The 13,734-nt window shown below is 48.9% G+C and overlaps 1 protein-coding gene across 1 annotated transcript in view; it reads right to left on the minus strand.

The window, feature by feature from the left end:
- The window catches only part of Myo7b (myosin VIIB), an 83,440-nt gene that overhangs the window by 55,538 nt on the left and 14,168 nt on the right, over positions 1-13,734 (minus strand). The window contains exons 3-8 of the mRNA XM_021214205.2: positions 13,250-13,290; positions 8,799-8,912; positions 7,578-7,730; positions 6,617-6,801; positions 3,720-3,841; positions 497-639 (exon numbers count right to left, since the gene is read on the minus strand). Coding sequence (XP_021069864.1) covers positions 497-639; positions 3,720-3,841; positions 6,617-6,801; positions 7,578-7,730; positions 8,799-8,912; positions 13,250-13,267 — 735 coding nt within the window. The 5' untranslated portion in view covers positions 13,268-13,290. The remainder of the gene's footprint in view (positions 1-496; positions 640-3,719; positions 3,842-6,616; positions 6,802-7,577; positions 7,731-8,798; positions 8,913-13,249; positions 13,291-13,734) is intronic.

A 13,734-nucleotide genomic window follows, 5' to 3' on the forward strand; every position in this document is an offset into this window, starting at 1 on the left:
TGGGGCTAGGGAGATGCTCAGGTGGTAAAGTACTTGCCATGCAAGTACAAGGATATGAGTTCAAATCCCCACTACTCATGTTATGAGCTGGATATGGTGGTATACACCTGTAATCCTAGTGCTGGAGAGACAGAAACTTGGTCCCCGGGGCTTGTTAGCCAGCAAGTTTTGTTGAATCAGTGAGCTCAAGATACAGTAGGTGACCCTGTGTCCAAAAATAAGGTGGAGAATGATCAAGGAGCACACCTAATACTGGCTGCCAGCTGTCACACAGATGTGCACACATGTGTATCTGCACACACACAAACATGTAAGCATGTATACACCACATGTGTATGCATTTATACAAGTTGTATGGACAAGAAATTCAAAGCTTAAAAAATTCAATTGCTCCCTTAGCAGCAATACCGAGAAGCACATGGAGTTTGGGAGGGGACAGAGGCAAGAGGATGACAGTGAGGAAGTCCCAGGGCGAAGGGGGTGGGGATAGTCTCACCTGCCGGCAGACTCTGGACTTCTCCAGGAGGAAGTGCTCAATGCTTGCACCCTCAATCACCCCGCTAGAGTTGAAGTGGATGTCAATGTACTTCCCGAATCGGCTGGAGTTGTCATTGCGGGTGGTCTTGGCATTGCCAAAGGCTGAGGGTAAAAGGGAGATTTCACAACAGGAGCAGAAGGGAGAAAATTTCCATTTATTTAAGGGTCATCTTGCTAGGTTCTCAGAGGAGGTGGATGTAAGGTCTGGAGTCTGGGGTTCAAGAATCAACAGTGAGGTGGCTATTCTTGTGGGGGAAGTAGTTCATTGGAAGAGTTATTAGTGCTTTGGACAGACAGACAGACAGCCTGACTAATACTGTAGATAGACAGTATGTCTGAAGCTGAGGAGAGTTCAGGTCCATGTGGTAGAGCAGGGTCCTTTCTTAGAGGTCTCAGAGGAAGGGGGAGGTTTCCTGCCATGTAGTTGAGGAGTAGCCTGTACCTGGGGGAGGGCTGAGGATGTGGGATAAGTGAGGAGGAGGAGCCTCTCTAGTTGAGGTGCACCATTAGACCAGTAGCTGCCCTGGGGTCTAAGGTCCTGGGAGTTGAGAGTGGAATCCAGGCATCCGGGAAGTCGGTTAGGAAGTTAGACACTCACAGCCAGACTTTTGACAGGAGAGTTGGTATTTCATTTTCAGCAGTGTGAGAAACGGGCTGTTTCAGGTAAATGTAGCTTAAAAAACCCCTAGTCTAAAACCTGACAGTGGAGAGCATGCGGTTGAAGGTGAGGAAGGTTGTCCTGATAGCCATGGTAGGGGAGAGACAGTACAGGAAAGCTAACGGTCAGAAGACAGGGCCCCTGTAGAGTGGGAATCTGGCCAAGTGTAGACCCAGGAGAAGAGGAGAGAAGGTTAGCCAAAATGGTGGTAGGATAGGGGACTTACAGCTGGGAATGCTAGGCTCGGAATTTGAGATTACCTCCTCAAGGAGGTAGGGGCGCTTCTGAGGGCCAACAGATCCACATGCTTCTCAAATGGTCAGCCCCCAAAATATATACATATGTGTAAAACTAAATAGACTCAGCATGTTGTATACACAGAGATGGAGGTGGAAGATGAGGCTGGAGAGATGACTCAGCATTTAAAAGCACTGGCTGTTTTTTCACTGGACCTGGGTTTGATTCCCATCACCCACATGAGGCTTAAAAACCATGTGCAACTCTAGCTTCAGGGACTCTAACACCCTCTTCTGCATGAATGTGGCCGGTGCACAGGCATGCTCGAAGGCCAGTCACTCATACACATAAAATAAAAACAAGTAAATAAACTATAAAAGCAGAAGAGACCATAAATTTAAGGCAGAGTTGAGGGGACACAGAAGAAATTGGAGGGAGAGGAGGAGGGTGGAAATGTTGTAAATACAGTATTTTTTAAAGGAATTCTGGGGAAAAGAAAAAAGGAAAAGAAGATGCCTCATGTGGTGAGGTAGAGGTGGGATGGGAAGCGTGATTGACAAGAGCTGACTCTACCCCAGAAAGAGCAGATGGCTATAGAAGGAAGCATGTGGTTGTAGCAATGGACCCAGCATATCTTTTGTAGAGCTGTTACTGCAGGCTCCTCAGTGGCCCACAGAAACGTGAAAGCTGTCCAAAAGAAAATGGCGTCACTCTTGTCAAACCTTTAGCAGTCACAATGACAATAACGCAGAAACGCTGGGAGGGCTCTCATGCATGTGTGCCTATGAAGGGTAGGCAGAAACAGGAAGATCCCTAGGGCTTGCTGGCCAGCCAGGCTAGTCAGTCAGTGAACTTCAGATTCAGTGAGAGACCCCACCCCCCGTGAGAAATCAAGGTGGAGGCTGGAGGGATGGCTCAGCAGTTAGGAGCCCCGGCTGCTTCAGGACCAGAGCTTGGTTTCCAGCACACGTTTGTTGGCTCACAGCACCAAGCCTACTTGGTGAAGTTTCAATCAAGTCAGTGTCTCAAACCACAGGTGGAATGCACCCAAGGTTAACTTCTGACCTTCACATGCTTGTACATACATGTGCATGTGTACATACATCTGCACACACATGATCATGCACCCATAAGATAAGTAAAATAGCAACACAGAGATGAGGGAAGAAAAAAAGATTAACTGTTCAGCAGCTACTGGACCTGGGGCCAAGGTAACAGGTGCCTGGGCCACCTCGACCAGGGACTACAGCCCAGGGTGGGGGACCTAACTCAACTCTTCTGAGGGGAAGTCTGACCCACAGCCTGTCATGAGGTGAGCTCACTGCAGAGTCTCTCGCTGTAATCAGTAAGGCAGGGACAGCAAGGTACTGACTGTACAAGGCATCCAGCTTGACACCTCCCCCCAACCCCTTTGCCCAATTCTGGGCCCTCTCTTCCCTTCTCAAACTATCCAGTCAGCATCTGAGTCTGAATGCTTGCTCTGTCTGCTTCTGCTTCTTCTTGTCCCCTCGAGGGCTCCTTTTGCAGCCTTATCACATGTGGCCCAGCAACACCTTCTCAGAAACACACAGGCGTTTCTCAAACTGGTTTGATCTTGGAACCCTATTTTTTTGTTTGTTTGGGTTTGTTTTTTGTTTTTCTGAGACAAGGTTTCTCCATGTAGCCCTGGTTGTCATGGAACTCTCTCTATAGACCAGGCTGGCCTTGAACTCATAGAGATCTGCCCACCTCTGCTCCATGAGTGCTGAGATTAAAAGGGTGCTATTACTGCCCCACTTGGAACCCTATCTTTAAAGGAATACTGTAGGGTTTTCCCATTCAGTGTGTGTGTGTGTGAGTGTGTGTGTGTGTGTGTGTGTGTGTGTACCTGTGCCTGCATGGAGGCCTGAAATCAACCTCAGGTGTCATTCTTTATCCACCTTGTGATTTTGAAACGGGGTATCTCACTGGGTTCTGAGGCTCACCAGTTAGGCTGGGCCGGCCAGCCATTGAGCCCCAGAGATCGACCTGCCTCTGCTTCTCCTGTGCTAGAATTACAACAGCCACCATGCCTGGGTTTTACATGGGTGCTAGGGACTGAACTTAGGTCCACGTGGTTATATAGCAAGCATTTTCCCAATTAATCTGTCTCTACAGCCTCTCTGTTCATGCTACCTGAGGATCGCACACTCCTGTTCACCCAGCCTTGTCTGAAGGTTATGACTTGTGTCATGGTTACATGTGGCTACCCATGGTGACCATGTGTGGGAGGACCACTCCTGTCCAAGTCCTCAGGATTATAGTTTACCTTCCAGGATGGGGTTGGCCTCCAGGACCTGTTGCTCAATCCATGAATGCTGGCCACTGACTGTGGCGAGGAATTGAAGGATGAGCTTGGTGGTCTCCGTCTTCCCGGCCCCAGACTCGCCACTGCCAGAGAGTTCAGGGAAATGAGGCCTCAGACAGACTTACCACTATCTAGAGCTTCTCCACTCTATAAATGACCTCCATGCCCCCAACTCCCACCCACCCTATCCCCTGGGCCATGCTAACATGGGTACACTTTCCCATGAAGAAATTCCACAATGCCTTTGCCCTGAAGTCCCCCGAACATCTCAGACTATCTATGATACAGGCACGTCCACATGTGCTCCAGAATAACTATAATGTAGCTCAATACATTTGGAGAAGACAATGTCAAAATGTTGAACATCCCTGGTAGAAATTATTGCATTGTCTTTTCTTTCCTGCTAGGCTGAAAGACTCTTGGCACACTATGATCTGGGTTATCCCAGGGCTACCTGACAGAACAGGAAAGGTGACTCGGTGTCTTTCTGATAAAAGTGTGGCTCCTGGGCCACTGTTATCTGTATCTGGACAGAAATCTAGCATCCCAGGTTCCTTTAGCTAGACCCAATCAGAATCTGTGTATAACCTGGGACGTTTACTATTGATTGTTAGCTTGGCAGGCTCTTGAGTCACCAAAGAGGCAAGCCTCTGTGTGTGTCTGTGAGATTATCTAGGTTGGGTTACTTGAAGTGGGAAGACACACCCTAAATATGGTCGGCACATTTCCACAGGCTGGGGTCCTGGACAGAATAGAAAGGAACAGTCAAGCTTAGCACGAGCGTTCATCTCTCAGCTTCCCAACTGAGGATGCAGTGTGAGAGGCTGCCGCATACCCTGCCTCTGGGAGTTTCCCACTGTGAAGAACCTGCCAGTCCTTTCCTTGTTTACTGCCCTGTTGGCTACTTGCTTACTGTCCTGGAGAGCCAGCTGCTACGTGGCTTCAATGTTCACTCCAAGGTCAAATTGAGCTGGGCATGCTGTACACACCTTTAATTCTTGGGAGGCAGAGAGGCTGATCTCCAAGAGTTTAAGTCCAGCCTGTTCTACATAGCAAGTTCCAAACCAGACAGAGCTGTGAAAGACATAGCTCTCAAAAACATAGTAAGACCCAGTCCCAAAATGAAACAAAAATAAACAACACCAAAATTGCACCCCCCCCCAAAAAGGACTGACTGAATGGCTGAACAGTGTTGGCCCACACCTTTAATTCAGGAGGTTGAGGCAGACAGACCTCTGAGTTTGGGGCCAACCTGGTCTACAGGGTAAGTTTCAGGACAGCCAAGTCTACACAAAGAAACCATATCTTGAAAACCAAAAGGAGGAGGAGGAGGAGGAGGAGGAGGAGGAGGAGAAGGAGAAGGAGGAGGAGGAGGAGAAGGAGAAGGAGGAGGAGGAGGAGGAGAAGGAGGAGAAGGAGGAGGAGGAGGAGGAGGAAGAGGAGGAAGAGGAAGAGGAGGAGAAAGAAAAGGAGGAGGAAGAAGAGGAGGAGGAGGAGGAGGACAGAGAGTCACTATGTTGCTTAAGCTAATCTCTAGCTTGTGACCTCAAGAGATCCTTCTATCTCACCCTCCCAAGTAGCTGGTCCTAGAGGTGTGCGCCTCAGTGCAGTGAGCTCATGCCCAGGACTGAAGCACTTGCTTGACTGTGGTTCTGTGGTTTGTGGCCCAGCACTCTTAGAACACATGTTTGTCCCCAGCTTTTGTGCCAACTCCCAACTCTTGGAAGTGCATTTCCTTTCTTTAAAAAACAGTCTCTATTTCTAGTTCTGACCTGGGACCCAGCAGCCTAGAAACTTCGTCAGGTGTACATGGGGCTTAGATCTGCACCTGTAACATCACTGGGTTCGAACCACAACCTCTCCAATTGAAGGTTCCATAACACTAAGGTAAGATCCCAGTTCAGAGGCTGACTGAAGGCATGAAGCGGCACTTATGCTGGGATGCCATTCAGGTGCCCCTGTTTGGAGAGGCAGCATCCCTTGCCTGTTATTTGCCTCTTCGCTGTTCTGCATCCCTTATGTTCTTAGCACCTGCCTGCCAGTCTACTGTTCTGTGACATGAGCCTATTGCTGTTTCCTGTGTTAGGACAAGGAGGGACAATAAGATCTTTTTGTTTGTTACTTATTTTTATTTCTGAGAGAGTATTTCATGTACCGTAGGCCAGCCTAAATTTTGCTATCTATCCAAGGTTAAACTTGAATTTCTGCTCCTCCTATCCCCATGTTCTAAGTGCTAGGATTATGGGTGTGCACAACTGCACCTGGTTCATGTGGTGCTGCAGATAGAACCCATTGCTAGGCAAGCACACTAGCAACTCAGCTTCATCTCTTGAGTGGGTATAGAAAGATGAATGAATGAATGAATGAATGAATGAATGAATGAATGAACGAAAAAACTCATGCATAAGTGAATGACGATTACAACTCCAAATTAGGGACTCAGGAACCCAATCCTTGCTCCTCCTATTTTTTCCTCAGCAGGAAGAAGGACTGTGTACAAGATGGCCAGTCTCAGGCAGGCAGGGAGGCAGAGCCATGCTTGCGCTTAGAGGGGCACTTGTCCCTCCTAGCCCTTACAGACCTCAGGGAATGGAGGATGTGTCTTCAAGAAACATGTCATCAGGGTGTGGGAAACATGTCCTTGGGGTGTGGAGGACATGCTCTTGAGGTGTGAGGGACATGTCATTGGGAGCAGGGCAGTAGGAGCAGTTCTGAGCAAACATGTCTGCTAAGAACTCTGGTTAGCAAGAGAGCCTGTGAGAACCTCGGGGAGAGGAGTGTTTCTTTCTTTCTGGGATGCTCTGGGGCTTAAAGGCAGTAGCTGACCATCTGCCCCAGGAATGAGGTCTGAGCTTCACCTGATGATACAGCACTGGTCCCTCTTGTTCTTCTTCATGTTGAAGTAGCAGCTGTTGGCAATGGCGAAGATGTGGGGAGGCAGCTCGCCCATGTGGCGGCTGTAGTAGATTTGTACCTGCTCCAGGGTGTACAGGGGAAGCATCTGGAATGGGTTCACAGCCACCAGGATGGAGCCTGTGTAGGTCTGGGAATGAGAGCAGGTAATTAGCACCCACCAGTCCTGGGACAGAGCTGCTGGGCCGGACCTCAGCCTTGGCTGCAACGCCTCTAGAGCTGCTTTTGGCTGCCTAGCTCCTTCCTCTGAGAAGATGGAGCATCCTCTAAGACCATGAGTTTCTGGGGGCTTGTCCCCAGTAATAGTAAATGTGTAGTACCCTACCTAATTTTAGAAAGGGCTCAATAAAAATGGGTTGGATAAATAAACGGGCTGCCCAGCACAGAGAGGGAAGAACAGACTCAGCGGGTGCTTGCAGGAGGGTCAGCACTTATTGACAACCTACTGTGTGCCTGGCACTGTGCTATCTCTCTACACTAGCTGCCCATCTCCCAGAATATGATGTCCCAGCTTTGCTTTAAAAACAAACATACAAAAAGATATTGAACAAACAAACAAACAAACAAACAAAACCAGTCTCATGTAGCCCAGGCTAGTCTCGAACTCATGTAGCTGGGAGTGACCTTGAATTTCTCATGCCCCAGACATTATGTCCCTAGTGCTGAGGTTAGAGGTGACCGTGACTGTGCCCAGCTTACATGGTTGGGAATCAAACCCAGGGCGTCCTGCGCTCTAGGCGAGCACCAACTGAGCTACATCTCCAGGCTTGCTTCTGTTTCTTTGGATTGGTGTTAGAGGCTGAGAAAATCCAAGCACCTGGACCACCTCACTGACTGACCTTAAGGGGAGCAGTGCCAAGCCCCAGACCTCTCAGCTTCCCGAGGACATAGCACCAGCGAACTCACATAGATCTTGTGCTGCTGGTATCGGATCAGAAGGTTGTGCACCACACCGGCCTCATTCAGGTCCCCTAGGCGGATCATGTCATCCACTCCTTGGGCCGAGTTGGGGTGCATAGGCCTGAGGGAGCTGAGGTCTTCTGCACGGATCCAGTGTTCCTGGAACGAAAGGCACAAACTCTCCACATAGGCCTGCCCTCTGTACCCTTCTGTCCCACATCCTCAGGTCTAAGATGCGCCTCCAGCCAGGCTTGCTCTTGGTCTGAGTCACAGGATCCCTGTGACAAAGTTAGATCCGCCTATGGCTTCGGTCGGTATCTGTCTAAGGGATAGGGATCCATGTGGAGCTGGGGCTGGGCTAAGCTTCAGGTGGACATGTGAGAGCTAGCAGCGGGAAGTTCTCAGAGACCTTGACAGTCCTTGGAGCAGAATGGTGCAAGTAATAGCAGTTTAAAAATTCCACAGCACTGCTCAAGTAGAAGGAACGCTGATGTTGTTGCTGCTGTTGTTGTTATTTATTTTTTTTTTTTTGAGACAGGGTTTCTCTATATAGCCTTGGGTCCTCTGGAACTCACACTGTAGACCAGGATGGCTTCAGACTCATAGAGATACGCCTGCTTCTGCCTCCCAAGTACTGGAATTAAAGGCTTGCACCCCCACCACTTGGCTATTGCTATTAATTGATTGACTTCAAGTCTTTGGTGCTCTAAGTCACAGTCGGAACCTTCACTTTGTAGGTCGTTATCCATATGTGACTCTCCCTAGGGCCTCTGGGGGACAGGGAGGTTGGCCTGAAGAGGAGTTAGTGACCCACTGGATGCTTACCTGCTCACTGTCCTTGGGTGTCCCTGTCTTATTCTTAGATGGATTAGTTTCTAGCCTAACCACTCTGAGCTGTCCACTTCTAACCTGGACACTTTTTGTCCCTTCTGCCTCCCCCCCTCCACGCACCTTTCTTACCAAGCTGTCCTCCTGCTTCCATCCCTCTGCAGGTCAGCTTTTGGTCTTCTACCCTCCCTGCCCCATCCCATCCCATCGCCTCCCTCCCTCCTCCTCCCTCAACTGTTATTCTCAAAACATCAAGACAAATGAATCCTTTCATCAAAGCAGGACTCAGTTGTGCTCTGTCCTGCCCAGGGGATGAATGGATTTCCTCGATGGAATTGGTGAGCAACTAACTGCCTGAGCCCCATAGGGAGGGATTTGGAGAGGAACCCCAATACCAACCTTGCCCTCGTCATCCTCGATCAAGGTCTTCCCCAGTTTTGTTTCTTTGACAATGCCCCCCATGGCCACACCACTCTTGGTGCTGGAGGGAGGGTCCAGCCACACATGGTCACCCTGGAGAGCAGGGAAGAGATGAGGGTCTGTGTCTTCTTCTTTCCCTTTCCCACTAGAGACTTACCTGTCTTGGGGCTGTCACTTGCAGCCTCAAGCTCTCAGGTGTCAGGAGTTCTCTCTCTCTTTGTCCTCTCCCTCATCTGTCTTCCCATGACCCATCACTGCCAATCACGTTTCCCTGTGATTATTTTGTCTAGATCAATGAACTTAGCAGGGCCAGGGCTCAACCTTCCCCATAGCAACTCTTACTAAGGGGTGGGGGGTGGATCAAAGGAAATAACTGACATCCAGATGTTGTCCCCATCATGGAAGGCAGTGAGGGGAGAGGTTAAGAACTGACTGCTTCTCACAGTTGAAAATAGAGTGCTAGGGGAGAGGACTTCAATCCCTGGCACCCACTTTAAAAAAAAAATGCTTGGCATGGTGGTGTATGCTTGTAATCTCAGTGCTAGGGAAGTGGAAACAGGGGGGTGTATAGGAGATATCCCATTGTGATTTAAGAAAACTCAGTGCAACAGAAGTGATAGTAAAAGGGCCACCATAGGAAGGCGCTGTGTATGTGTGTCTCTCTGTGCTCAAGGGTGTGTGTGTGTGTGTGTGTGTGTGTGTGTGTGTGTGTGTGTGTGTGTGTGTTTGAGAGAGAGAGAGAGAGATTCTTACTTGACTGCAGCTCACCAGGTATGCAGGTCAGAGAGCCCTAGTATCCATTTCTTGCAAGGCAAGCACGTTATCATCTGAGCTCTCTATCTTTCAAGTCCTTCCCTATTCAACTTTAACAAATAAAATGAAACTATTGCTACCTGATGCATAAGATGTTAAGGGGTGGTTTCCTAAGTTCAGTCATCTCAGGGACAAGTTTCATCCCGCTGAATGGATCAAAACTGAGGTCACGTTCCCAGGTTCCAGAACCCAACTCCCACCCTGCTTCTTCAGATGGTTCATGTTTGTCTGCTAACGGGGAGAGGATGTAAAGAGGGAAGATGCTGTTACCCCGTTATCTAAACCAAGGCACACAAGTCATGAATGTGCTGCCTGCCTTGAATGAATTGACTATGTGCAGCTTGCCCACTCCCTCGTCCCTTTATCACCCTAAATTCCAGATCAAAGCCCAGGACAGGATCGAGCTACAAAAGCTGACTCAAGGACCACGAAACCACATGACCTGGATAAGATCCGGTCACCAATGATAACTTCCTTTCTTAACCCCTTGTGTCAAAATATGATTGGTCAACGCAACAGCCTACCCTGCTCCCCTTTGCTGTGTTCCAATCCTTTAAAAATATTGTACAATCTCCCCTCCGGGTTGCAGTTCAGATCCCAAACTGGCTGCCTCCCTGTGCGCACAGAAACTAAAGCATTCATTCATTTTTAAGCTTCTGTTTCTGAGGTGAGTTTTCTTGGCTTCCACCCTGAACCCAACAAAAACAATGGGAAAAGCACACTCCAAGGCTGAGAGTCCGTGTGAGTCACTGCACCAGGCAGCCAAAACAGCATGTTCCATCCAAAGCACGAAGAATAAAGGTCCAGGACGGATAATAACCATCTTGCAGAGAAACCTACATTAACCAGAGATGAAAGAGAAGGAGGGTAGTCCCAAGGTGTCAGCCAATGGGAACTGAAAGAACAAAGAAGCAGCGAGTGTGGTCTGTAAGAAGAGGAATGATTGATTCGTTGTCTGTAAGGAGAGGAATGATTGGTTCGGCCCTCAGCCAACTCTCACTAAGGAATAAATGAGTAACACCACAGGAAGCTCCCTCAGGCATGTAGGTGAGCAGACAGTAGCAGATGGATCGCAGTTACACTCCTCCTGGGTGTCAGGTTCAAAGGAACCCCCAATTCTACAAACTCCAAAAGGCAGCCCAATGACCCAAAAATGATCTGGACTATAGGAGTATTTCTGGGTTAGATTAAAGCCAGCACTTCTCAGGAATTTGTGAAACCAGCTCTTATCTGTCAAAAAGAGTCATTTTCCTTACTTCTGGCACAAAGAGCACATGGCTCCATTGACATATACCTGCCGTGGCGTATCACTCACCATCACAAGTACCTGTTACACACTTTAACATGTTAAACATGTCGCCTTGTCACCATCTTGGCTGGTGGCCTCATCCAGATGGGGACAGCCATGTGATTTGGCTACTGTCTTAGTTAGTGACATCATTAAGATGCTGACCACCATGTGACTTTACTGCCATCTCTATTAATGTATCACACAGAATGAACCAAAATGGTGGCATCCATTAAACTTCTTGGTACCACTGGGTCCTCAAGGGATCACTGCACCCCTAGAATTTCCTGTACCATGGGCATTCAGTGACATATCACAGTCCTCTCCTCCCTTCCGTTTTGGTTTCACCTTCCTGATATCTATTGGAATCAAAGAAATAGGAAACCCAAAGGAGACTCCAACACAGGCTGTATCACCGAGTGATAAGGTCAATATATTTTCATATCAGGCTAAAGAGAAAATAGCAGACCTTTGTGGTGGGGTTTTTGTTATTGTTGATGATGTCTGTTTTATTGATGACACATTATTTTACACCTACACTTACTGGTTTCTAGAGAGGACTTAGGAGTTTTCCCAACCACGTGCCATCAACGCTAGCCAGCATCAGAGGCCGCTGACACTTCGAGACATCTAGACTTGGAAATCTTGTGGATATACAGAGCAGCTCAAGACAGACTTAGGGAGGCCCAGGCCCAGCCATATTGTAAAGAAGAGACTGGCAGGTGTCCGACAAGCTGCTGCTGGGTGGGCAGCTACAGTAGCTGGATTCAAGGAGAAGTCAGCCTGCTTGGGGGAGGGGGTGAGGTGGGGGGAAAGGCAGGGGGGGGGGGGGGGGGGGGGGGGGGGGGGGGGAATGGACCAGGGGTTCAGGATATGCTGCTCTCTTCCTGCCTGCCCTCTCTGCCTAGTATCTCCAAGCCTGCTTTCTTCTAACCAACGTAGAGCATTGTCCCCCTTCACACGACTCCTCTGCCCTGTGTTTTCTGCCGACTCGTCTCTACTCCACTGATGCCTGAAAGTGCCAGAATTTTGTCTTACCCTCCAGTTCCAGATCAGACGACTGGGGGCGGGGAAGCAGGACAATGCCATCCCTCTCTAAGGTCTTTTAACTCTCCAGAGTCACCGTGTGACAGAGTTTCCTGAGCCGCACTCTTCCGGAGGCTATGCTCACCACTCTGCCCTGTCTGCGGTGTCTCTCTATCAACCACTTACATTCACCCAAAACCAAAAGCACACTTTTGGCGGATCACTCTGTGTACCACAAAGAATGCCTCATATTTTTATAAGGTTTGCCTGGGAACTTACAAAGCCACACAGTTTAACCGTGTGTGTATACTAGTGATGCTAATTTATTACATTACCCTATGTATATGGTTTGGATTACGCTTTCTCTTACTAAGGTAGTACTGCACAAGGCTGTTCTCTAAGTGAGACAATCGCCACCTCTCTACATCCTGTGAGGGACTGAGCTACACCCTGTATACCTGATCCGAACCTCACACCGCCTGAGAATAAGAGCATGCCTCCACTTTTATCTCTTCTGAATCACTCTCGACTCCGGCATTTTCTCAGTGTTTGTTGAACCAAGCAATTAACAAAATCACACTCCATTTCCCACATGCAGAGCCATTACCTAGCCACTGAGACAGACATTTCCTGAGTAAACATCAGAGTGGCTCCTTCCCTCCCTGTCATCCCCAGGCAAGCTCTCTGTACCTGCCACATGAGACAGCGGATGGGAGCTCCCCATTCCTGCCCCGAGTGTGTAAAAGTGAGTGTTAGAGGAGGTGGGATGTGAATGGATGTGAATGGATGTGTGCATGCATGTGTGTGACGCATGCGTGTGGAAGCCAGAGGACGACCTCAGCTGTTATTCAGGCGCTGCCCGCTGTGATTTTTGAGCTAAGATCTCTCCATACTGTCTGACTCAACTAAGCTGGCTGACAGCTGAACTTCAGAGCTAGGATTACAAGCATTTTTCTGGCATTTTTCGTTTTTCATTTTGTTTTAAGGTGGGCTCTCAGGTATCACATACTCAGGTTCTTATTATATATGCAAGGCAAACACTTCACTGATGGAGCCGTCTCCCCATCCCACACACCACGCCCTCCTTTTTTTAAAAAGTCCCTGAATATAAGTGGGGAATTTCTGTACACGCGGCCACTTTGCAGAGGCTCAATGTTAGCCACACTTGCTTTCTTCCAATAGTAGAACTTTTCCTAGTCCTCGATCACCACCCTGTCTCTTCAACTGGCCTTCTGGGGTCTCTTTGACTCTCTTCTTTCCTGACTCAGCCTTAGGAGATGTCCACAGTAAGCATTGCTCTTACCAGCCGGAACACGGACATCCCAGGTCAGCAGTTCCTTCAGCCTGCAGGAGGAGAAGCAGAAGGTCAGCCCCATGGCCTGTCAGACAGCAGCCCTAAAGAACGGGTGCCGTGTGAATTGTCAACGCATCCTCAAGTGTTTTGACTGGAGTTTGCCTCCAGGAACAGCTCTGACTAGCTAGAGGTCTGAGCCACATTCCTGGTCTGTAAGCAAGAAGGCGTTTCTTGGCTTCGTCTACTTCCCCTTTAGAGAACACTTGGCCCTTCGCTCGGGGCTCTGTCCAGGGAGTGGGGAACTGCCCTGTCATCTAGAAGCCCAAGTTCTGAAGTTTGGGGAGAGAGTATTCTTGCGTTGCACATGCATATTGTATGTGCATGCTGTGCATACATGTGGAAGACAGAGATCCACTCCAGGTGTTGTTCCTCAGGAGCCACCACATTGTGCTCTCTCTCTCTCTCTCTCTCTCTCTCTCTCTCTCTCTCTCTCT

The sequence above is a fragment of the Mus pahari genome, chromosome 15 (assembly GCF_900095145.1).
Source record: "Mus pahari chromosome 15, PAHARI_EIJ_v1.1, whole genome shotgun sequence".
Taxonomy (NCBI): Eukaryota; Metazoa; Chordata; class Mammalia; order Rodentia; family Muridae; genus Mus; species Mus pahari.